General features: G+C 41.5%; 1 protein-coding gene across 1 annotated transcript in view; it reads right to left on the reverse strand.

The window, feature by feature from the left end:
* LOC117830756 (protein unc-13 homolog B-like) overlaps positions 1 to 23621 on the reverse strand; it is a 79885-nt gene that overhangs the window by 22399 nt on the left and 33865 nt on the right. The window contains exons 7-15 of the mRNA XM_034709024.1: positions 23434 to 23507; positions 23083 to 23140; positions 21529 to 21742; positions 8440 to 8730; positions 8250 to 8340; positions 1627 to 1673; positions 1439 to 1517; positions 453 to 527; positions 136 to 355 (exon numbers count right to left, since the gene is read on the reverse strand). Coding sequence (XP_034564915.1) covers positions 136 to 355; positions 453 to 527; positions 1439 to 1517; positions 1627 to 1673; positions 8250 to 8340; positions 8440 to 8730; positions 21529 to 21742; positions 23083 to 23140; positions 23434 to 23507 — 1149 coding nt within the window. The remainder of the gene's footprint in view (positions 1 to 135; positions 356 to 452; positions 528 to 1438; positions 1518 to 1626; positions 1674 to 8249; positions 8341 to 8439; positions 8731 to 21528; positions 21743 to 23082; positions 23141 to 23433; positions 23508 to 23621) is intronic.

Consider the following 23621-nt stretch of genomic DNA (forward strand, 5'->3'; position numbering starts at 1 on the left):
GAAATTATTTTTACAGTCAGTCAGCTCATACAATAGTTTTCATTCAACAAACTATCCATCAACTCCTGTGCAAACCTATGAAATGCACCATTAGTGACAATGCCTTTTTACATCATCCATGACAGCAGTACTCACGCTGTAGGCAGTCAGCATTCAGCAGCTCTTGGCACTTTTCATGACATTTCACCCCACACTCAGAGCAACGCATGCCTTGGCGGGCTATTCCCCACAGCAGCCCCTCACACTCGTAGCAGTATGTTGGAGTGGTGGCAGTCCAAACCTCAAAGTTGTGGGGTGTAGTGCAGGATATAGGGTAGATAAGAGCTTGAAGGGTCTTCTTGTAGACATGGTTTTTCTAAATAAAAGACATTTTTTCAGTTCAAACTCTTGATAACACTCATACAGCACCTAGAACACTTGAATTGGAATCAGTCTTCTTGTTCTGTACTCACCAGCTCCCCATCTTTGATCGAGGAACGTGCAGCCATAGCAGATGCAATCCCTGCCTTCCTGGCTTGGACCAGAGACTGAACAGGTGAGAAGAGAAAGTTAGAGTTCATACATACAGAGACATACAACCCACAACCAAGCACACCTCCAAAAGGATTCTAAAACAATGAAGGTCAGTGGGATTAAAAGGTTGCCCAGGTGGCAGTGAGGGAGTAGGGTTATTGCAGTATTATTTCCCAATTGATGAAGTCTTAATAGATGATCAGAAAACACATGTGAGTATTGTAAGTTTAAAGCAACTAGTGGAGGAAGGATAACTAAAGAGGACAAGGGTGAAACAATACAATGCTATAAAACAAACAAAAACCCATCAGCTACTAATTTTTGAGGGAGTATTAGTACTGTGCTCTATTGCTGTAAGGTTGTTATTTCTATACATCGCTCAGGTGAAGTAAAATATGAACCAAAGGGTGTGGGAATGGTTCCTCAGTGTATTTGAGTGATACAGCGTAATATCAAGTAGGAAGAAAGCTACCCATGACCATGCATGCAATTATTCAAAGTTGTGTTCAGAGGTTTGTGATCAATTGGATCTGCATGCTTGAGGCATCCATGACATCCATGTTTGCTCTTTTTGCAAAGTGGTCCTACTTGATATTTTGAACTTTAGTAGGAAAGGGAGCAGCAACTGGGTTCTATAAAACTTACCATAGCCTGACCAAGGAGTGTGAATGCATTCAAGAGAGTTGTGGGAAATAGTTTCGGGTTTAAGAGAGGAGGGAGAGAAATATTAGCAGTCTGTTTCATAGTTTTTCTCCATTTGTTGATAACAGTCTCATCCCAATTGTAGCTCATAGGTTAAAAAAAATAACTGACTTTGTGGTACTCTCACAGGTAGAGAAACACACACACACAAGAAAGACAAAAAAAACAGGATGACATATGATATGTTGTATATGTAGCAGAGGAATGATAGATTAGTACTGACCACATCGCTGACCAAGGGGATAGGCTTCTTTTTGCGCAGGTCTGGCATGCTGTCGATTCCATACAGACCAGATCCACCACTGTGCAGAAATAGAGAATAATATCAATGAGGAAAACTGTATCACAGTATAGTAAATAATGTGTCAGTTTTGGCAAATCTAGTAAAGATGTTAACTATGAGATACTTACCCTGGTTTGACCCAGGCTTGTCTAACATTAGGTTCTTCATCTCCAACCTAGAACATAGTAAATATATGTTATGACCAACAAAAGGACTAACGAATAATGAAGCACATGACTTACAAGCAGTATGCAATGAGAAGATAGAGTTTATGGGAAATTACATATGGTTGAGTTTAACCCCTTCAATGTTACAGATCATGCAAAGTCAATCAAAAAGAAAAAAAAGTGATGATGTCTTGGAGACATTGGATCAACTTAACTTTGCTGAACTTTAAATTATAAAGATTATGTGAAATGCAATGGTGGACCAGCCATCATACATATACAAAACCAAGGAGTGAACAGTATCACTTGTTAGGATGCTAGTAAAATTATTTCTGACCCAACTGTTTACATCAACATCCCGAACAAATGGCAAAAGATAAAAGGGAAAAGTAGCAAGGATTTCCAAAATGTAACCCAATGATGACTCCAAAAAAAAACAAGTTCATCAAATTCAAAGTCTTTCAATGAGTCACTCACAAGATGAGTTCTTACAGCATTTGAAAATTCCAAAGTTGCCCTAATATTTGATCTTCAAAAACAAATGAGTACTGAGAACAAAACCAAGGCATGCAGACACCAATAGTGAACTATTTATTACATAGAACAATTGGAGTTCTTCATTGTCCCAAACAGCACACTTTCATTAATACTTTCAGTAATATTACACATCAGTCATATAACTGCTTGGGAATTTGATTAGATTTGTATAGATCCTGCTTCTACACTACTCTACATTAGTCTTCCTATTGACAAAGCCAAGTAATGGAGAAAAAATGAGAACAATTAAACCACAATAATCAATACAACAGATGAAACAACTGTAAATTAATTATGGAGCGGGTGTGATATAGATAACCTGATTATCTTCTCTTCCACAGTCTGAAAGAAAAAAAAATCCAACAATTAAAAACTCTTTGGGGAAGCTCAAATGCAGGAAACTACTTTGAGCATATCTCCAAGACTCTCCTCAAAATGAAGGTTATTTTAAAACTAACTTTATGATAATTTCAGAAGTGAACAAATGTCTAAATGAGATATCAGTGGAGTCAATGTACGTGAAATTTCCTTTATTATTACAAATAAGTTGGATTGGACCAATTTACTCAAAGCAAATATCCTTGACATTACCTGGGATAGACTCATCTTGAGAATGGGATCCCTGAGATCCTTGAGAGCCATGAGACCCCTGGGACCCCTGAGCAGAATTGGACAGTCTATGACGAGTTTGCCTCTTTTCCTTTAGAATGCGCTGAAACTTAGCCATACGTTCTTTGTGACTGGCATCAGTAGGCTTTACAGGATCCACCTCAACTAAAAGGTGGTTCTCCTTAATTGGACTCAATGGTGCATCATCTGTACCAAGCACTGGACCAGGTGGACACTCATTACCCTCATTTGGTGGACAGTGGTCTATTGTTAAGTCGAGGTTAGACCATTCCCCATTTGTTTGACACTCTCCTTCGCCCTGTGAAATCTCCACAGTGTGATTCTTATTTGGAGTGCAGGGACAGTGGTTTGCTTCATGCGGTGATGCTTGAAGTGAACACGGTTGGTTCACCGGGGATGCACTACAATCCACAAAAAGTGAAGTCTCACCCTTCTCCTTGGGAATGCCACATGCAGTGTTATTGTCTGTTCCACTAACTTCTCCATCTGCACAGTCTGTGCTACTCAGTTCCTGTGCACAGGCTTGTCTGACAAGAGATGTAGATGCATCAGAGCCACAATCATCTTTCACATCTTCAGGATACGATCCTTCCAACTTTTTCGAGCCCCTTCAGAGCTGACCTAAAGGTGACCACAGCCTTGCTGAAAGTTGTTACAATCAAAAGCTGCATTGGGTGTCTTGGGTGTAGTCAGAGAATCCATTTCAGAGGACTCCTGTGACAAAGACTCTACTGCTTCATCCCTGGATACGCTGGGATCTGTCCATTCCTTCTCCAAACTGTCAGCAGACCCCAGATCAAGAGTGTCGCCAGATGATGGACAGTCATCGCACATTGAATTTGGCTCCAAGTAACCATCATCACAGTCTGTCAACAGCACAGTGGAGCAACTTATACTCCTGGAGGGCTCACTACCAAGTTCATTTGCAAATGCATCCATGGTGTGGTAACCAGAACTACGTGAGTATGGGCAGTTTGCAGAACAGTCACACTCCAAGTTTCCTTCGTCAGTTTGCAGTCTTTGGGGCCTCCAGTCAACCACACTAGAAGAACTTGAAGGATAGTTGAAATGGTGTCCAAACAGCAAAGAGAGATGCTCAGAGCTGTTGTGTGAAGAATGACCTGGTGTGCTGCTTTGCGTCTCCTCTGTGGCACACCTGTCCCAAACACCAAGACAGTTCTGTAGCTCATCTTGACTGTTTTCACAAGAGTAAATGTCCTCCACACTCCACACTCCTTCTCCACTTATACTGTGTGACATATCAACTGAAGGCGAAGGCCACCTGGCATATTCTGTGTCACTTGTGAGAAGGCCTGCATCTGTATAGTTGGAACTAAGACACGATGACAAAGAGCTGGTGCTCTGGAAGTCGCGACCATGATGAAGTTCCAGGCCACAGATGTCAGGTTTAGAGGAGGCTGTAATAAGCAGGTTTGAATTCTGCACTGAGTTCTGTCTTGGGTCTATTTGCTGTTCTGATTGGATGGAGACTCTGTTAACATGCCATGGCTTGACTGATGTTCGAGAATCTTTTCCACAATCTAAATGATCCAAAACCAGACTGGTGTCTCTCCCTTGAGATGCGATTGCATCCTGCCAACCCTCGCTTCCTTCCTTGATGCAGGGAAATTGAGAAACAGGCATAGGATGAGATGCAGCTGAAGCCCCGGAGTACAACTCACCTATCTCACTGAGCACTGCATCGACACAACAAGATACTTCATCCACTGAGCCTTTCACAGATGTTAGATACTGCCTCAGGTCGGAAATTTCCTCCTGGATCTTGTTGATGCCGTTCAGCTCTTTCATGATATGCTCTACTATGTTACTTGAGCACTGTCCTTCCTCTTCCTCCCCAGTGTGCTCCTTTCTTTCCTCATTTCTGATCCTAGTAATGAGCCTGGGTATGGTGTCCACCATGACCTCAATACCATCCTGGCAAGGATTACTCTTTTCCCCGTATGATATGAGGTCAGTAGTTGCTTCGACAGAGTCCTCTGTTGACAAATCATGAAGATAGCTATCATGTGTCCCCTGCAGACACTTCTGCAGCTTCTGAAATGTTTTCCCAACTTTTGGGCTCTGTGATCTATTTCTCTGCAGGTTTCCTCTCTTTGGCGAAAGCGGAAGCAGCTCTGGTTTGTAGGGTTCATCCTGTCCACTGAGTGTCCCTCTGGGGAACATCCCTGGGAAGAGAAACTCTTTATCAGATGTTCCTACACTTGGCCTGCTTCTGCTCATTAGGTGATTTTAGCAAAAGACATCACTGAGTATCTGAACAATGACTGTTGAGATAAAAATGGAGTAAAATTAAGCTTTCCTTATAACCTCCTAACAAGTATTGTCCAATAACCATTTAGCTCCAGGGGGAAAGAGCAAATATTGTGGATGTTTCCTTGTAGCTAGCAGATATCATTATAAAAAATCCAATCCAAGACTTTGTGTGTGACCTTTTTAGTGTGTTGCAAATTTGTTACAATCTGACAAGCAACTCTAGATGAAAGAAAGAAGTTGGAGTTGAGAGACAATTGGAGTGCTATTTTTCCCACTAGATATTTCACAGAGAGAAAAAAAAGCTACCAAAAACTAAATCACTGTCAAGCTTCTTTAGTGCAACTCAAGGAAAACTTGGAAAGATGAGCACATCAAAACTTGAAAATTACAAATTCTATCAGTCTCCTTAGTTTTAACATTGATCACTTTTTTGTAATAGCAGCAACTTGCAGAGTGAACAAAATGCAGCTGCTTGGATCTCTAATTAAGATGTCTTGAAAAAGGCAGCTCAGTAATTAGATGACAGGTCATTTGTCTCCTCTAAGGCTATATCATTCTTTCACACTCATGCCAGCTGCAACACTTGATAGATCTGACCCATTTCAGCTGACAAATATAAAGTTACAACCATGTATTTTAACACAAGCATGTTAAAAGAGAACATGTTGAGTAAATACAAACTTCTCTCATGCTCTTTTAGTTTAGTTTAAGAGTAGTTCACACAGCGTAATCAGCTTTGAGCATCAGCCTTTGGAAAATCACATCAAAAATGTAGAAAATGAAACTATAATTCTAATGCTAAAACACAGAGTGAATACCACAGCGGTTATTATGGTATGTGGATTCCCAATATCATTAAAAAAATTCTGTATAGTTGTTTCAGATTATCATGGAATTCCTTTGGAGCATTTTGCTTCCATTAACATAAGAAGTTCAAATATTATGTCATCTTGGAAACAGCATTTAATTCTGTCACTACAAAAGCATATATATAGACTTTAACTATAGACCACGATTCATCTGTGGTATCATACATTAACAACAATATTCATAATAACAACAAAAATGATGGACAACAATTCTTTGCATTATTGGCTGTTGTAACTGACAAACACAATCCACTATGTGTGAGCTGTAATGATCTAAGATTCATAAGAAAACTTCCAAGGATAAAGAAGTTGATGCTTTGGTTGTGTTAGGATTCTTTTCAAACCAAGTGAAAGTAACAACCTGAAGTTTTTTTTTTCCTCCACTTACTCAATGTTTAGCAGCCTGGATAAAAAAGGCATCTTGGGCTTGGAATTTGACTTCTTCTCAAAGCTTAGAGCAGGCAAATTATGCAGAACTAAGGCTCTTATATAATTTCCATGAACATGTACCGAGCAAAAGTTTCGTAGTACACAAATGTAAGCTATGCAAGTGGAAAAAGCACAGTAAATAATGAAAATGTAAGACTTACCTTGTAGGAGAAAACTATAAATAAGTACAACCTGTAGATATCATCCTGCAGACTATAAAATCTTTAGGGAGGAGCTTTAGGGAGAAGCAAAAAAAAATCCAGTTCTCCTTCAAAATGAATACCTTAACGTTTGATCTCGGATGTCTTTTTCTGCCTCACTAGTCAGATCAACATTTATTTTCTGAATGAAAAATGTGCAGAAGTGCTAAACCCTCATTTCCACAACTGGAATGGCAAGTACAAAGTGGTTGACCACACTATAAAGCATTTCACCCACTGTTAAGAAGCCATCTCTCTCTCTCTCTCTCTCTCTCATCTCTCTCTCATCTCCTCTCTCTCTCTCTCTCTCTCTCTCTCCTCTCTCTCTCTCATCTCTCCTCTCTCTCTCTCTCTCTCTCTCTCTTCTCTCTCCTCTCTCCTCCTCTCTCTCTCTCTCTCTCTCTCTCCTCTCTCTCTCTCTCTCTCTCTCTCTCTCTCTCTCTCTCTCTCTCTCTCTCTCTCTCTCTCTCTTCACTGCAAATGTATTCAGTTCAAAGCTAAGCTGATGTTGTACTATTGCCAGCTCTCAGTTCTTTGTCAGCATTTGCCAGTCACTGACATTTAGGATTTTGTTCTTTTTATCCTTAAATGGGGAAAACACTCACAACTACTGGTTGCCCTGTACTTGGTAATTGTATTACCATGTTTAAAGAAATGAATGAAGATTGCTGCTCAGTTGTATCAAATATCTGAAGACTTACACTTTGATTAAGTCAGTACCACTTCCCGTTAATCTTGCCTAGTAGCATAGGAGAGTGTTATACAATGTCATGTCCAACACTCTTACAGTCTCAGTCACTGCAAGACAGATTAACAGTCAATTCTAATTCATTACAGTCTTCTCAGGTTTCAGCCTTGTGTGTAGTCTAAGTGTTTCTCTTCTCCCTGTAATAAATGACATATTTCACCTTGCCTATAGATATATAGTCATATAGTCAATCTGCCATCATTTACAGACCCTGTTCGTCTCAACCAGTACATGCAAACCAATCATTGTAATGGAGGTTCTATACGAGGCTCTCTGTTACTGCGCTGCCATAAAAAAGCCTAATCATGGGGATGAAACTCATTGGACTGAGAGACTGTGATGTTTTCATTATTACCACCCTCTGAAGATTTCCGGGTGGACTTAGGAGCAGGATTAGATTCCACATCTGTTGACATTTACAGGATACAAAGTCGGGTATACAAGATAATTTCTAAATCACGGTTGATCAGTCATTGTTTTCACAGATTCTGCTCAAATACAAGAAATTAATTAAATAGGAAACTCATCTCTTTATTCTAGTTATCTGTCTTTGAAGAAAGGAGGGATTGAATTAAGGGACGGTAAACTTGGGCGTCAAAATCACAGTGTTAAGAGAAGAAGAGGCACTGACACTTTGAGGGGAAGAACATTATGAATGAAAAAATGAATAAATAAAAAAAAATAAAAAAAAAAGGATAAAATAAAGCAGCAGGATTTTTTGTGAAATGTTGGTGCATCATCTCAAACAGCAAAGAGGTTAAATTCAACCATTTTCAAAGAATTGCAAATTTCATTTAATTTCTTCGCATGCATATGCAATATTTATATATTACATATGTCATAAAACATGGGAGACGGCAAGTATTGGTAGATGTACCAAAGTGAGACACTTCCTACCTCCCTCAGCTGGACCCTGACTTTATTAATGGCCTTCAACCAACGGACTCTGGATGGGGAAAAGGGTAGTGGCGGGCCATCATCATGGAAGCTGGGATGCATGGATTTAAATGAGATGATCAAAATCTATCAACTTCCATACATGAATATACAGATATTCCATGTATTAATTCACAAGAGAGACACATACCTTTTGAGTTTAGAGGACTGTCTTTCTGGAGTGTCTTTTTTCAGGCCTTGTCCTACCTCAGGGGACAGCCTACGTATTCCCTGCTCACTAACAGAAGTGTGTCCATTGGTGGAAAGATGTCCATTGGTGCATGACTGCCCGTTGTTGGAGGGATGAAAGCCAGCAGTGTGATAGGAGTGGAAGGACTCTTCCAGTTCTGAGCCTCCAGTGCTCTCCTGGCCAGTTTCACTAAGCTGGGAACTGGTCTGGCTCAGGTTTCCAGATGACCCAAAGCGACTACTTTCCACTGGACTACAATTTTGTGAAAGGAGTGAGGAAAAATATTTGCAGTTAAAATCATTTTTTAGATAATAAAAGGTTGTGCAGGACTAATGTAGGATACTTCTACAATGTTTTTAAAATGACTGCATACTTGACACAATAAACACACTTTGGGTTGTACAAACACCACTTATCTAAGAAAAGCAACTTGCATACTCTAACTATTTAGAAGGACTAATTTGTTCTATTATGAACCTTGCATTATCAGTCAGTTTGGTATGCACAGACCACATCATGCCCTAGTAAGACACTCAACCTTGCTTGAAGGCTGTTGCATGTCGAAAAATAGTTAAAATGTGTCGGTGTGAGCATGTGCATACAGCGCACATGCTTTTTCAACATTTCGGCTGCAGTTTCAAAACAAACAACAACAAATTGAAATTGCAGGTAATCATTAGTTATTTCTGTACACAGTTACATCAGCATATTTTATAGTCAATGATTTAATTTCATCTGACAACGGGACAGAAAACATTATATAGATATCGAGCACAGCAGCTACAGATCTGCGTCTAGTGAGGAAGCACCAAGCTCACTGTAGGCATCAGGAGTGATTGATACAGACTGCCTAGCTGTATTACGTTAAATTATTCCCTGACCTGAGGCTGCATAAAGAGGTAGGATGGGAGTATGCCATATGAGATTCTAGATACTTGTGGGACAAAATATGTTCAGTCTAATAGCACATAGCACGTGTGTTTGGGCTGCAAAGGTGCAGGGCAAGTTGAAGGGAAGTCTGGGAGGCAATCAATTTTTCTGATTTGTGTATTTTCTGGGAGAGTTTAGGTGGAGAGGCCAAATGCATTTGTTGTGATGCTGTTGTATTACACAGAGTACAATGGTAATTTAGTTCAAGAGTCTGCAGGGTTTAAAAACAGATGATGAGGACAATAAAATATGCTGAGTTAACCTGTTTGAAATGTTGCCATTTATAAATTTCCATCTCAAATTGAATTTCATTTTCAAGAACAAAATGTTAAGTATTCAAATCTTGTTTTTAAATAGTGAGGATATTTCTAAATTAAATCCAACAGATGAAAAAATAATGTTCAATATTTTTCATCATGAAAACACATTGCACAACATGAATCAGAATTCCATGCTTAAACAAACTTTGCATTATCTATAAAGTCCAGACACTTTTAATAATATATTTGATCTTTGTATTTTACAATTTTTGGTCAAACACTTACATAAACCTCTACATTTACAGAGGATATTAAAGCCCTTTACTAAGAGCAGAGCTGTGGGGACCACAACCCCTTGAGTATTACATTCAGGCAAAGCACAGACCTGTTTCCAACTATCAAAAGATAGCAGAAGAAATCCAATCCAATCCATTTAATAGCTACAGTAGGGCTCAATAATTTTTTTGTAAAGTGCCCATGGTTTTATAAACATGCAAAATTTGTCCTGGAATTCTGTTTGAAATGTCATGGAAAATTAGACAGATACTACACACAACCTACTAGCATCAAAGAATACACACACCCACACAGACAGACATATATTCAGCTAAATACCATATAAAACTAGTGGGAAAAGTTTGCGGAGCTGGACAGGGAATACAATTTTTCCAAGATGTCAATGCATCATAAATGGTGAAGGGGGTTGCCATTTATTATGCTTCTACTAGCCTTTTTGCATTCAATAGATCCTTCTTGACCTGGTTGTCCAGCTGCACTCCAGAGGTAGGACCTGCAGGGGGGTATGTTTCTATAAGGCTTTCCTCCTCCTTTGGGGCCAGGGATGCTGAAGGATCTACTTCAGGAGTGAAAACGCAAATCTGGGGGGTTGTTTTACCATCACTGGAACCTACCGATTCAACTTTTTGGGCATCAGATGCTGCAACATTTTGTACAGTATTTTTTTCATCATTTGCAGACTTGTTTGTTTGGGTTGAGATGTTATAACTGGAACAGCTGGCTTGGGTGGCTCTGTCTGCCAGGGAAGAGTTATTTTGGTCCCAAATAATGAAGTTGTAGGGGGCTCTTGTTTTCCAGGAACAGGCTTGTCCTCTTGAAACAGGCCTCCAGAAAGGCTTTTTAATCCTGAAAATAGACCACCGCCTCCCTCTGCTTGAGCACCTGATGGCACTGTTGGTGAAAATAGTGATCCAAGAGATTTTCCTGCATCACTCGGTGTTGACATAAAACCAAATAGAGACTTAGGTTGAGCTGTATCGGGGATGTTTGGCAAGTGCTCTACTCGAGGAGCTGCATTAGTACCTGCTACTACGTTATCAGGTGGGACAGATTTGTCACTTTCTTTACTCTCAGGCTCTCCCTTAATGATTATGGGCTTTTCATGGATAATCTCTCCTTCAACGACTGTCTTATCTTTTTCAGTATTATCTACTTGTTTGGTTTGGTCAGCAGCATTTATTGAAGCATTAGTGACAGCAGGCATTTCTGTACAAGGTACCTCTGATTCAGGAGCATGGCTTTCAGATTTTATTTGATCGTTATCTGATAGGGCATCCACAGTCGTACTCTGGCTATTCTCTACATGAGGTGGAGGTGCTTTTGGTGGCACACTTTCATTCTTAACCACGGACTGCCGATTAGTGCCTTGCGTTGGCTTGGGCTCAGCTGGCACTGGCTCTGATGCCTTGGGTGGTTGTCCCATATTCCCAAACAACGATCCTCCTATGCCCCCAAGTATTGATGCACCAGTTTGTGATCCTGCAGTTTGAGCAGGGATTCCTCCAAACACTCCTCCAAGCAAAGAACCACCAGGCTGTGCTGTTGCTGTAGATCCCCCAAACATCCCACCTAGTATAGATCCACCAGTTTGAGGACCTGCAGATTTGGCAGTGGGTCCTCCTCCTCCTCCAAACATTCCACCTAATATTGACCCTCCAGTGGTGGGGGTGGTTGTTTGAGAAACAGACTGTGGAGCAGACCCCTTGAATAAGCCTCCAAGTAATGACCCCCCTGTCTGGGGAGTTGCTGTATCTGTGTTTGACCCTCCAAAAATACCTCCCAATATTAATGGCCCAGTCTGATTAGTGGAAGCTTGGGGTGCTGTTAGTCCTAGTCCAAAAAGTGAGCTCTTCTGCTGCTGCTGCTGCTGCTGTGGAACCTCAGTAGGTGCAGCTGTTGGTTTGAAAAGGGAGGACATAAAGCCTGTAAGTGCTTCTGCTGATGAGTCAACAACAGATTTCTCTGGCTGTGGAGGCTTTTCTTGTTCCTGGTCTACAGCTTTTGTTGATGGTGTGACTGGTGTTTGCTCTTCAACCTTAGGTAGTATTGTATCTTGATTCATTTGACTTTTCACAATTTCTTGTCCTGCAGTTGGTTGTGCTTCTTCACATACATTGGGGTCTTTAGACTCAATTTTACTGGCTGAAACATCTGGCTTCTCTGCATCTTGGCAACAAACTTCTTCTATGACACTGCCATCACTTTTGGGTAGAACTTCCTCAAGACACTGAACTGCATCCCCAGGTTGCTTTTGTGTTTCTGCCTGATCCTTGCTTTTAGTAGAAGTAGTATCAATTACGGATGTCCCAGTAACAGCTTCAGCTGAATCAATTTTGCTTTCATCACACTGTTTTGGAAGTTCATCTTTGACTGATGTCATGTTTGTAACAGTGGCACTTGTCTTGTCATCATTACATTTTGGTGTTACTGTTGCATTGGCCGTTGAGGGAGGATTTGGAGCAGAGGCTCCATGTAATATATCACCCACAAGAGATGAACCAGTCTTCACAGCAGTCGTCTGAGGGGGTGTCCCCCCAAAAATACCTCCCAATATGGAGCTACTGGGGGATGTTGAAGTTTGGTTGGCAGACCCACCAAATATTCCACCCAAGGATCCACTTATCTGAGGTCCTGCAGTTGAAGCAACTGATCCCCCAAATATCCCTCCCAAAATAGACCCACCAGGTTGAGGTCCAGCAGCCTGGGGGGCAGATCCACCAAATAAGCCTCCAAGTAGGGATGTTCCTGTCTGAGGTCCTGCTGTCTGAGGAGCAGAGCCTGCAACCTTGGTGGGGTGAACCTGAGGAGCAGTTTGAGGAGCAGTCTGAGGAGTGGACCCTCCAAATAAACCACCTAGCAATGAGCCTCCTGTTTGAGAAGCTGTTGTTTGAGGTGATGGACCTCCAAACATTGAACCTAATAGTGAACCTCCAGGCTGTGACGAGGGTTGAGGGGATGAACCTCCAAACACAGAACCTAATAGTGAACCTCCAGGCTGTGAAGAGGGTTGAGGGGATGAACCTCCAAACACTGAAAATAAACCTTTGGCTGGTTGGTCCCTGGGACTTGATGCTGGCACAGGCCCTGTAGATGAAGGACCTACAGGACTGGACCCAGAAAATAATGAAAGCAATCCCTTTCCAGGAATATCTGAAGTAACACCAGGTTGTGAGGGTGGAATTTCTGAGCCTGATCCACTGATCATAGACAGAAAACCTGAACCTGTTGATTCTTTAGAAGGAGCAGGGTCCTGGGACATGCCTTCTGCACTTGCTTGCTTTGGCACAGTGTCACATTCTGTTTTTGGTTGAATGGATGCAATAGCAGTGTCTTTAGCTGTGGTGCTAGTATCTGCAGTAGTATCCAATGATTGAGTACTATGAGCCTCTTTTGATATTTCACAGGTTGCTGTATCTGCTGGGACATGGCTATCAGAAAGAGATGACACTTGGGAAAGAGTTTTTTGTGCATCTGTAGAAGTTGGCTCTTTAGTAGCACTGGCATTAGCAGATGATGAATTTGGGGTTGGTAAAGGAGGTGACACAGAGGGTATAGTCTTCACAGGTTCTTTGGGTACTGAAACTCCTGTAGAAGTAGTTACATTGGTACACTGACCAGCTCCCGTTGTTTGAGGAGCAGCAGGGCCACTAAACATGGAGAACAAAGCATTTCTTGGACTTTCACTAGAGGTAGACAAGCCACCAAATAGACCCCCGAGAACAGAGGGGGCTTGTTGCACTTTTGCTTGAGGCGGAACTTGTGGTCTAGCTTGTGTCTGAGTGTTCCCTTGATGTTGATTTTGTGGTTGTGTTGCACTTTGTTTAGATGACACTGGTGGCTGAGGTTGTGGAGGACTGGGCTCACTAAACATTGACAACAGTCCTTTCCTTGGGCTCTCCGTTGAACTAGATGCCCCTGTCAGAATACCCCCTAAGAGTGATCCTGTTTCAGACGGTTGGGTGTTAGGACCACTAAACATGGAAAGAAATCCTGTATTGGGAGGCTCTTTAGGAGGAACAGTTCCCTGATGTGGCCCTTCAACAGATTGCTTGGTCTGAGGAGGAGGAGGCTGTGGAGAAGTTGATCCTCCAAACATTGAAAATAAACTTTTACCAAGCGATTCCTGTTGAGGAGGTTCAGGAGCAGTATTGGTTGGAGATGCTTGAGGCAAGGGCCCAGTTTTAGGTGTAGCCTGCTGGGGACTTAGCCCACCAAACATAGACAATATACTTTTACCAATAGATTCTTCTTGAGGAGCAGTGGCTGGTTCAGGTGATTGAGATGTGGGACCAGGATGGGCAGCTGCTGTTGATCCTGACAGCATTTCACCAATTGAAAACCCAAACAGCCCACCAGATGGTTTAGTTCCTGATTCATCTTTTGTTTGTTCTGTAGGTTGCACAGCTTCTACTTGACTTGTACCTGGGCCTTTAGAAGAATTTGGAGGAAAACCTTGGGACACACTTTTGCCTGGGGGCAGAACGTGCCCAGGTCCAGAGGCACCGCTTTGGTGCATCGTTTGTTGTCTTTGTAAACCTTTAGGTCTGGATGCAGATGACAGGGAACCCTCTGTAACACTCGGTCTAATTTGCTGTTTTTGAGATGGCGGTGTCTCAGTGCTGAATAGGTTGCTAATTGATCCAAAGAGGTTTGAAACTCCTGTAGCCTCTTTATCTGCAGGACTACTGTCCGGCAAGGAAGCTGTGCTCCCAGATTTGCTGTCCTGATTAATGGAGGTCTGGGAACCTTTCTGTAGATCTGGTTTTGGTTCTTCTATTTTCACTGCAGATTTAAGAAAGCTGATGAAGCCTGACTGTGGCTGTTCAGGTGGTTTCTCTACTGGTGTTTCTGGTGGTTTATCAGGTTTAAGTTGTCCAGGGGGGGCAGGTTTAACAAGAGGCTCTTTTGATCCTAAAGGCACTGCAACACTTGGCTGTTGTGGTGGGGCAGCTTGTTGTGCCATGGTAGTCTGACGTGAAAGTCTTGGTTTCTGTGAAGTTGTATGTGATTGTGATGAAGGTTGAGTCACTTGAGCAGACGTTGGAACCGATGGCAAAATTCTCCCTTGTGTCGTAACAGGCCTTTGCATTTGTGCTTTAACCGTTTCTGGCTGGGTCACTGCAGCAGTAGAGTCTTCTTTGATGATCTTTGACTTCAGACTTTGAAAACCTGATGATAGAATGTTTTTGGAATTCTTGTCAGGAGCTTGACCAGTTGATATGCTAGTTTTGTTTAATTCTGTCTGTGGTGCTTTGCCCACAAACGAAGATATGAGGGAAGAAATCTTTTTTACTTGACGATTAGGTATTTCTTCTCCAGGAGACACTCTCTTCCTCCATTCTTCCTCTAATACATCGTCTACATGTTTCACTGTAACCCCAGAAGACGAACGTCGCCGTTGACTAGGTTGGTAGCAATTGTTGAGTAACTGCTGATTTAAATTTGACGTAGGGGTAGTGTTCAAGGAAACAGCAACCTTTTGAGCAAGAAATGTCTTAATTTCTTGGTTGTTCCAATAAGGGCCAATGTGGTCCCTACTATGACAGGAAAGGTCAATAACATCTTCATATTGGTCTTGACGGACGTAACTTGGATGTCTTGGATCCATCCTGACTTTGTTTATCCTATAAGATGTAAAATCAGTTTGCCCTTGTGACAGAAATGAATTTTCAAACATTTCTGAGAACTGTTCAAGATTTAAATTCATGATCTGATTTCCTTTCCTATAGGCAGCAGACAAATCTAGGGGAGCATTTAGAAGTTGAGAATCACTGTGCTCTTGACCAGGTAACCACAGAAGCTCATCTTCATTGTAAAGGGGAATTTTGAAACCGCAGACACAAACCATTTCATTTTCCAGCCAAGCACTGGGGAAACTACCTAATTGTTTGGAATTATCCCCGGACTCGCCTTCAGGGGTACATGCATACACAAATTCCCCTGCTGCATCTGTAAGCAATGCATAAATGTACTCATGATCAGTGTAAACAAAGTAGCCACAGTCACCATCTTCTGCTGGCCACCACATTCCTTGCTCCAAAAGTGCAAGCCACTGCTGATACCATTCTATGTCTTCAAGGTACAGGGAGTCTTCCATCTCAGTTTTGGCACCCAGAGCACCGTTTGAATCTACTGGTCTATTTGAGCTGAACTGACTCTGATGAATCATGCCATCAGTATGAAAATGTTGTCGTGCTGCGTTTTCCATGCCATGCTGCCAGTTAGCTGAATAAGATAAGCTTGGTGCAGTCTCCTCATAATAGCCTTCATGATAAGACACCCCATTCAAACTGTAAGTACTACCATCATTAAATGAGTGCCATTTCCCAAACTTGGCATTCGTCTGTTTAGTGGTCAGATTCAACACACCCTCTTCATTAGGTATATATTCTGTGTTTCCCAAATCTTCATAGCTGTTCCACAATTTCCTCTTGGGATACGGATCAACATTTCTTGGTCCATCTAACTGATATGGTCCGGTTTGCTCTTGGTGACAAACGGCATTCTGCCATGGTGTAGAGGAGTTGAATGGCTGATAAATATTTGAAGAGCTGTAGCAAAGACCAGAAGCCTGTAACAATCCACCTTCATCGCTCTTCCTGTACACTTGATCCCCTCCTTGGAACTGACAATTTAGTGATTCATTCTGAAACTGCTGCCAGAGAGCACTTTCACGGATCCACTGGTTTTCATCATAAGAGGGACTTGTTCTGTAAGGGGAAAACTGACCTTGGTAAGGATCTTGCCTTGTAGCTCCACACAAAGAGGAACTGCTTCTGCCAATAGAAGGCTGTGTGCTCATTAAATTGTTTTGTAAATGCGAATTAATATTTCCTGTACTATAAGCCATTGGGCGAACTGACTCAAGTGAGCTACAATAATGCAACTGAGATAAATTGCCTGTGCTAATTGAGTATGATGCCTGATTTTGAAGAGATCTTTCAAAAGTGGCTGATGTTCTCAAGTCTAAACTCTCAGTATCAATTGGAGCAGGTGCAGTGATTAAAGCATGTCTGCTTTGTGCTGGATTGAGAGAAACTGGAAGATTTCTTTGACAGCTATTCCTCTCAAGGTTCAATGTGCCAGAAGGTAACTCTCTGAAGTTAGTTGAAGACCTTTCTTGTTCTGTATTCTGATCTGGAAATTGGCCCTGTTGGCGAGTGGAAGGATGCTCCGTAGCATTTTTACTGAACAGTTGTGATAAAAACCCTTGTTGGGCGGTTTGTGGACTTCTTCTCTCTGTTACGACTTGTTCATGGGAGGATTGTTGGGTTGCACTAGTGTGTAGCTGTGTTTGCAATGGGGACTTGGTTGTGAATGTATTTTTGGCTTTCTGTTGAAGTATTTCCCCTGTTGGTGTCCGGTAGTTCGTGTCAATGTTTTCAGACGATTTTGTTAACTTTCCAAACAATCCCGAGAGAACTCCAGCACTTGCCGTCTCTGGCTGTGTTTCATTATTCTGGCAGCTTTGCTCTTTGATTTGATGTGACTCGTGGATGTTTATGGGCTGTTGTTGTTGAGCTATGTTTTCTGAGGAAGACTTGAATAAACCAGAAAGTGGACCATGACTTGTTCTCTGTGTTGAGCTTTTTTGTGGTTCATTTTGGAGGGATGTTGGGTTGGTTCTTGCACTTGTTTGCTCATAGCTTGATTTACTTGGGGTAACTGCTTGCCATTGAGATGTTGGCTGCTGTTGTGTGCTTACGTTGTCTGCCGAAGCAAATTTAAAAAGACCAGATAAAAGACTGCCTTTCTGGGGTGGTGGTCGCTGAAGTGGAATTGTTTGTTGACGGATAAAGCCTGGTTTACATGTCTCCTGTTGGACTACTTGCTGCCTTAAAGCTGTGTTTCTAAGGTGAGGCACTTGGTTTGGAGTATTCTGTTGGTTTAAATCTGTTAAGGTATTTCGTTGGTGCTCACCCGTTTGTGTACTTGAAATATTCTCAGATGATGTAAACTTTAGTAAGCCTGACAACAGCCCCTTCCTCTGAGGCTGTGTTTGCTGAGTTTCATCAGAAGTCTGCTGCTGACTGGAGTAATTACCAGGGATGTTTCTTAGCTTTTCAGCTTCACCAGGCTGCGTGTTACTTGGTATGTTTTCCGTTGAAGAAAACTTTAATAGGCCCCCCATTAATGAAGCTGGCGAATTTTGGTGTGGGGAAGGGTGATTAGGGAACTGTGAGGGGCTGCTCCTCTGTGATTGATTGCTATGAGACGGTTGTTGTTGTGGCGGATTGCCAGACAGGTCACTGGCAGAGCCAAATTTCAGAAGTCCAGATAGCAGTCCTCCTTGTTTGGGTTGATTAGAGATGTCTTCAGTTGAGTTTCCTTTAAAAATGCCTGTAAAAAAACTTTGTGGTCCAGGCTGATTCGAAGCTTGAGGCTGCATTCCATGATGGGCTACTGTTGGTTTCTGATTTGCTGCATGTTGTGCTTGCGAGCCAGATGGCACTTGGCAGTTTTGTGATTGCTGGGGACTGGTTAAATTCGGATTTGAACCACTGGGAACAGGGGTAGGGTTAAATATGCTGGAAAACCATCCTCTCTCCGAGTGTTCCTGTGGCACTGCAGGGGTAGAGGCGGTTGAAGAAGTTGAACTGAGATGTGATTGGCCAATATTTTGTGGGATCATTGCTCCTGGATGTTGCTGAGTGGAGATATTTTCGGAAGAGTGGAAAGGTAGTTTAAATCTACTACTCAATGAGGAGTCCTCAGATGGTTTCACCAGTCGGGGTTCATCAGTTGATCTGAACACTGGATAAACTGCCATAGGTGGAGATCGCTGAGGTGAAACAGGGACAGCAGGATTGATCAATGAACTTAAAGAACTGAAGAATCTAGGATTAGATGGTTGTGTCTGGCTTGTTGTCCTTGCTGGCCCCTGAATAGGCATGGTTTCTTGTTTGTAATTGGTAGGGTTTCGTCTTCCATTTACATTTGCATCGGGTTTCTGTCCCAAATATTTCTCTTGCAATGGAAATCTTAGCTTATCTGATGTCCTATGCTCATCTGCTTCTATCAACTGTTTATTTTGAGGCACACATTTCTCGTCCCACTGTGTAGGACCTTGAGAACATGTGGAGTCTGTTACTGGTTTGTACTCAGCTGAAGTCCCATTATCTCCGGTAGAAAAAAGCTTCAAAGGATTCAATTTTCCCAAGACTGAGTTTCCTTGGGAACTTTGACCTTTGGTTACAAATTCAGGTACGTATTCTTTTGTACTTGTCTGCAGATGACTTCTTGTGGGGGCTTTAGCTTCTTGATGATGACCTTGTGTCTTGGCATCACTTGGCATCTGATAAGGCAAAGCACTGAATGACTTTTCAGGGGAACTTTCTACTGGAGATACAACAGCTACAGGGGCTGTGCTATTTGATTTGGGAATGAAGGACAACAGTTTAGTTAGTCCAGATTGTGCTGGTTGTGCAGATGGTGTTTGTGGACATGTGGCGGGTTGTTTTGGGCCTCCTCCAACTTTATTGGAGAGAGAAGAGAATAATGAGCTCATGGCATTCTTTACTGAAACATTCTGGTCGGGTGGAGTGTGCGATTGGGGTTCTCCGCTTTGATCTTTTGGGCTATTTTGGTCCTCTCCAAAAGAATCAGTTCTAATGCTACCCTGAGATGATAGCCTAGATTTGCTTGATTTAGGAAGGGAGCCATATTTACTAATTTCCTCCTCTTTTTCAGCAAGGTACTCAGAAACTGTTTCAACAAGACACTGGAGCTCATCCATAGGATCAACATATTCATCACTGGGTTCTTCTACAGGAGATAGCATTGCCTCTGGAGCCCAACCTCCAATCTTAGCTTTCCCGCACTTCTTCTCTCGAAGACCTTGAGCATTTTCCATGTGACCTTCATAAGAAAATGAATAATTGTCTTTGTAATTTCTTGCATTCTCTGGGTGAAAATGTATAGGTTTAAAGGCAATGTCATCAATATCTTCTTTAGCTCCTATAGAGTAGTCTAAATCCTCAGAACTCTCTACATCAAAGTCGAATCTTGACCTCATTCTAGCATCTTGCTCTTTTTTGTATGCCACATAATTTTCCAAAGTGGTGTCCAGCTCAGTCTTGGCCCACATCCTTGTCTTGTAGAGAAGTCCATTCTTGTATGGTTTGAGGCATGTTGTCAGACGCTCCTCTTCTTCCTGCATCTCTGCAACTTGTCGCATGAACAGCTCCCCTCTCTTGTCACGGAGCAGCGCAAGGTCAGAAGGAAAAGCCTCTGCTCTCATTTTGTCCGTCTCTGCACTGGCCAACCCTCCAGGGTCCCTTATCTTTTTCTTACGCCGCCGATCAATAGTGTCATAACCTTCAGGGTATGTGGCAGGCAGAAAGCCACTACGTTGGGCATTTTGATGGTTGCGTGGTGGCTCAGGAATGGGTCTTCCCATTCGAAGGATAACATTGTCTTCCTCATCGTCTAAGAAGTCACTCAGCTGAGGCTTGCCCTGCCGTTTGTACTTGTTTTCCCAATCTTCAACCCCCATGCCAGAATCTACGGGTATAATTCTTACTCTTCCTTTTTGGTTTAATGATCTTATGTGGGTAAAAAACAGATGTAAAAAGGGAATGGTAAAGGATGCAGGGACAGAAAAAAGAAGCAAACAAACAAGAAGAAAACATGAAAACACAAGTTAAGCATTATGATAAATGTTAAATGTGCACGGGTAATTAATAAATGCATAAGCAACTGTTGAAATACATCTGCCTATATGTTTGTATGCCTTTGTGAATTCTATATTTCTCAACCCCAACAGTGACAGTCATCCTTATCAGCACTTCAACTCTCAACCAGCAACAGTGTTCATTAGACGTGCATGCTAAATCACCACCATATGGTGTGTAGAGAACAATATTTTAATCACTGAAGAACTACATGTGTTTTGTCACTGATCTACTCCCTCTGTGTGTGACAGAGGGATTTCCTCAGTGGTAAGGCTAAATCCAGTTGAGAGCATTTCAATCTATCAGGAACTCTATCTGCCACAACCCTCTTTGAAGACAAGAAGAAGCATGAACAACAAGTTCTTTTATCTGGAATCTTGTTTTTCCCTTAAGTTAAATTATCAAGATCACAGGCAAATCTGGACTTCAAAATGCTTAACAATATCAATATATTATCATTTCTATAGCAGTGGTATTTTAAATGCAGTATGTCCCACTTACCTGTTTATTTATTTACTTCCTAGAAGTCAGTACACATGCAGAAACATTTTTAACCATTTGACCCTCTTGTATGCATAGGCAAGGTTAACAAACGTTGGATGGACAAGTGTTTCGTGCTGCATTGTATTACACTCAACTGTTGTACCTTTTAAAGCTTAAGCTGAAAACTGAGTGATGTAATCGGCTCAAGTTTAAAATCAAAGCTTACTGAAACTTTGGTCATCATTGATTTTGTTCTTTGCATTGATAAAGCATATGTTTGATTTCATTTCAAATACAATGCTTTTAGAGTATGTTTGTGTGACAATGTGACAAAGTGAGAAATCTAACTACAGTTACTGGGCGTGAGTCGATTAGTAAGTAGATAACTTTGTGGATACTCTGTCTACCTGTTTCCTCTTTGGTCCCTGTAGTCCAGGTCCAAACTGTGGACAGAGTCTGTGCAGGAGTCTGGGTGGTGCTGCTGCCTCGGCCCCATGGGATACTGGTGCATTGAGGAGTTGGGTTGAGCCGTTGTGTGGTAACGAGGAGGCAGGCTATTACTTGTCTCACTACGGTAGTCGCTATCCCGGTCATCTACAGCGCTGTCCTGGTCATCCAGAGCTGCAACAGGCAAAATGATGAGTTGAATAAATCAATCTGTGAGAACATTGGTGTGGAGACAACAAGTGTTTGAAGATATTTTGCTTATCCCTGACCCAAAGTGTCCTATTTAGATTTTTATTTAGATGCTTCCTAGCTAGATTTTTTTTTTTCTATATGGACGTTACTGTTAAGAACTGAAGAAAAAACAAATGAACAAATAAAAAATAAAAGATAGTCTGGGGGATTCTAGGTCAGGGAGGTTGAATGGGGTCCAGGGCATGCACTTTTAAAGAACTTAACTGTTCCTGATATGTGCAAGCCTCCTCCAAAATGAAAGAAGATCAAGATAAACTGATTCAGTGGATATATCTTTGTGTAAATTGGGAGGCAAATTTAAGGTGAAGTATATAGATATAGTTTGGCAGAATTGACATCCATTAATTTATGGAAGCAACTGCACTTTAAAAACTTCAAGATGATAAGGTATACTATTGTTTAGTAAGCTTTTGAAACATACCTATGTTCTATTTTTTTATTTCAATATTTTTGGGGAATTCCAACAAAGTCTTTTTGAAATAGTTCGTTTGGACTTCGGGGGTAGAAATAAAAAAATAACATGAGGGCTAATATAAGAGCTTTTAATAACTCATCCTGACTCTTTGACTAAGAAACAAATAATTTATGAAGTATACATTGGTTATGAAAATACTGCTGTCAGCACAGAGCAACGCAAACAGGAAACAGCAAGAGAAGGACTGTAGTCGAAAGATCAAATGGGATATAAGGAAGGCGTCAGGGAAATCAAGTATCAGAGTGAGGCAATGAGGATAAAATGTATGGGATCCTTATAGGTTAGTTATTACTGGAAATATTGGGCTTTAGGACATGCAAGGGGAACAGAGGATTGGTCAGAGGGAGGATTTGATTAAAGTGGGTTTTACATACTCAGTTGGTCAGCCCATCCGAAATAGCTGCCTGGTAAAAGTGCAGATGTTACATGTGAGATGTACAGACAGAGGATGTAGGGGTTGTGAAAATAAAAAGTGTCCCTTTTTGCTTGAATAGTGGGGGGGATGTATGGTCATTGGTGGGTTTCAGAGTCGAAAAGAAACTTACACTGTCTCAACAGCAAGAATGAAAAACATGAGTTCAGTTTGTCAAAAATAGGAAAAGACTGGATTTAAAAAGTATAATATTCATTTTCAACTCTGACAAAAAGGATTCGACTGTTACTACATTAGATAGTACAAAGGGATCGATGAAGTGAAAGGAAGCAATAGAAGTAAAGCCTTGGAGCTGCAAAAGTGGAGAACTGCCTCCACCTAGAGGAGGAGAGTAGTACAGACAAGAACACTCACAGCACTGGGAGGGTGCAAATGGGAGTGGGCGATCCTGAACGTCATCCTGAAGAGGGTACTACAATGAAAGGAGGGAGAAAAAACACAGGTATTAAGTATGTTTTGTTTTGTCATAATAATGCTGTTATTACATAACACATTACAATAAAAAAAAAACTGACAACAGGCAAAAACAGTAGCATAACTAATTTTTACAAACAAAGAGCAAAAACGTTAACTTCAAAAACTGTTCTTATGAAACGAAAATAAAAAACACCATGGCATACAGTATGTTTATCATTACAGTATGCTTATGTACTTTTAAACCTTGGTAAGAATGAAAGTAGCAAGATTTGCTAAATGGTCCTTTACCTCATCATGGATTCTCATGGTATTTATGCGCTCCAGCTTTCCAGTCCAGTACTGTGCCTCATCATCTGGGATGTCTAGGACATAAAAAACATACATGTGAACCTGTGTATGAAGGATCATCCTGCTCCTTCTGTAACATCACATACCAAGATGTTATCATTACTCTTTTATGCCTGTTTAATTTCTCA

This window comes from Notolabrus celidotus, chromosome 19, assembly GCF_009762535.1.
Source record: "Notolabrus celidotus isolate fNotCel1 chromosome 19, fNotCel1.pri, whole genome shotgun sequence".
In the NCBI taxonomy this organism is placed as follows: domain Eukaryota; kingdom Metazoa; phylum Chordata; class Actinopteri; order Labriformes; family Labridae; genus Notolabrus; species Notolabrus celidotus.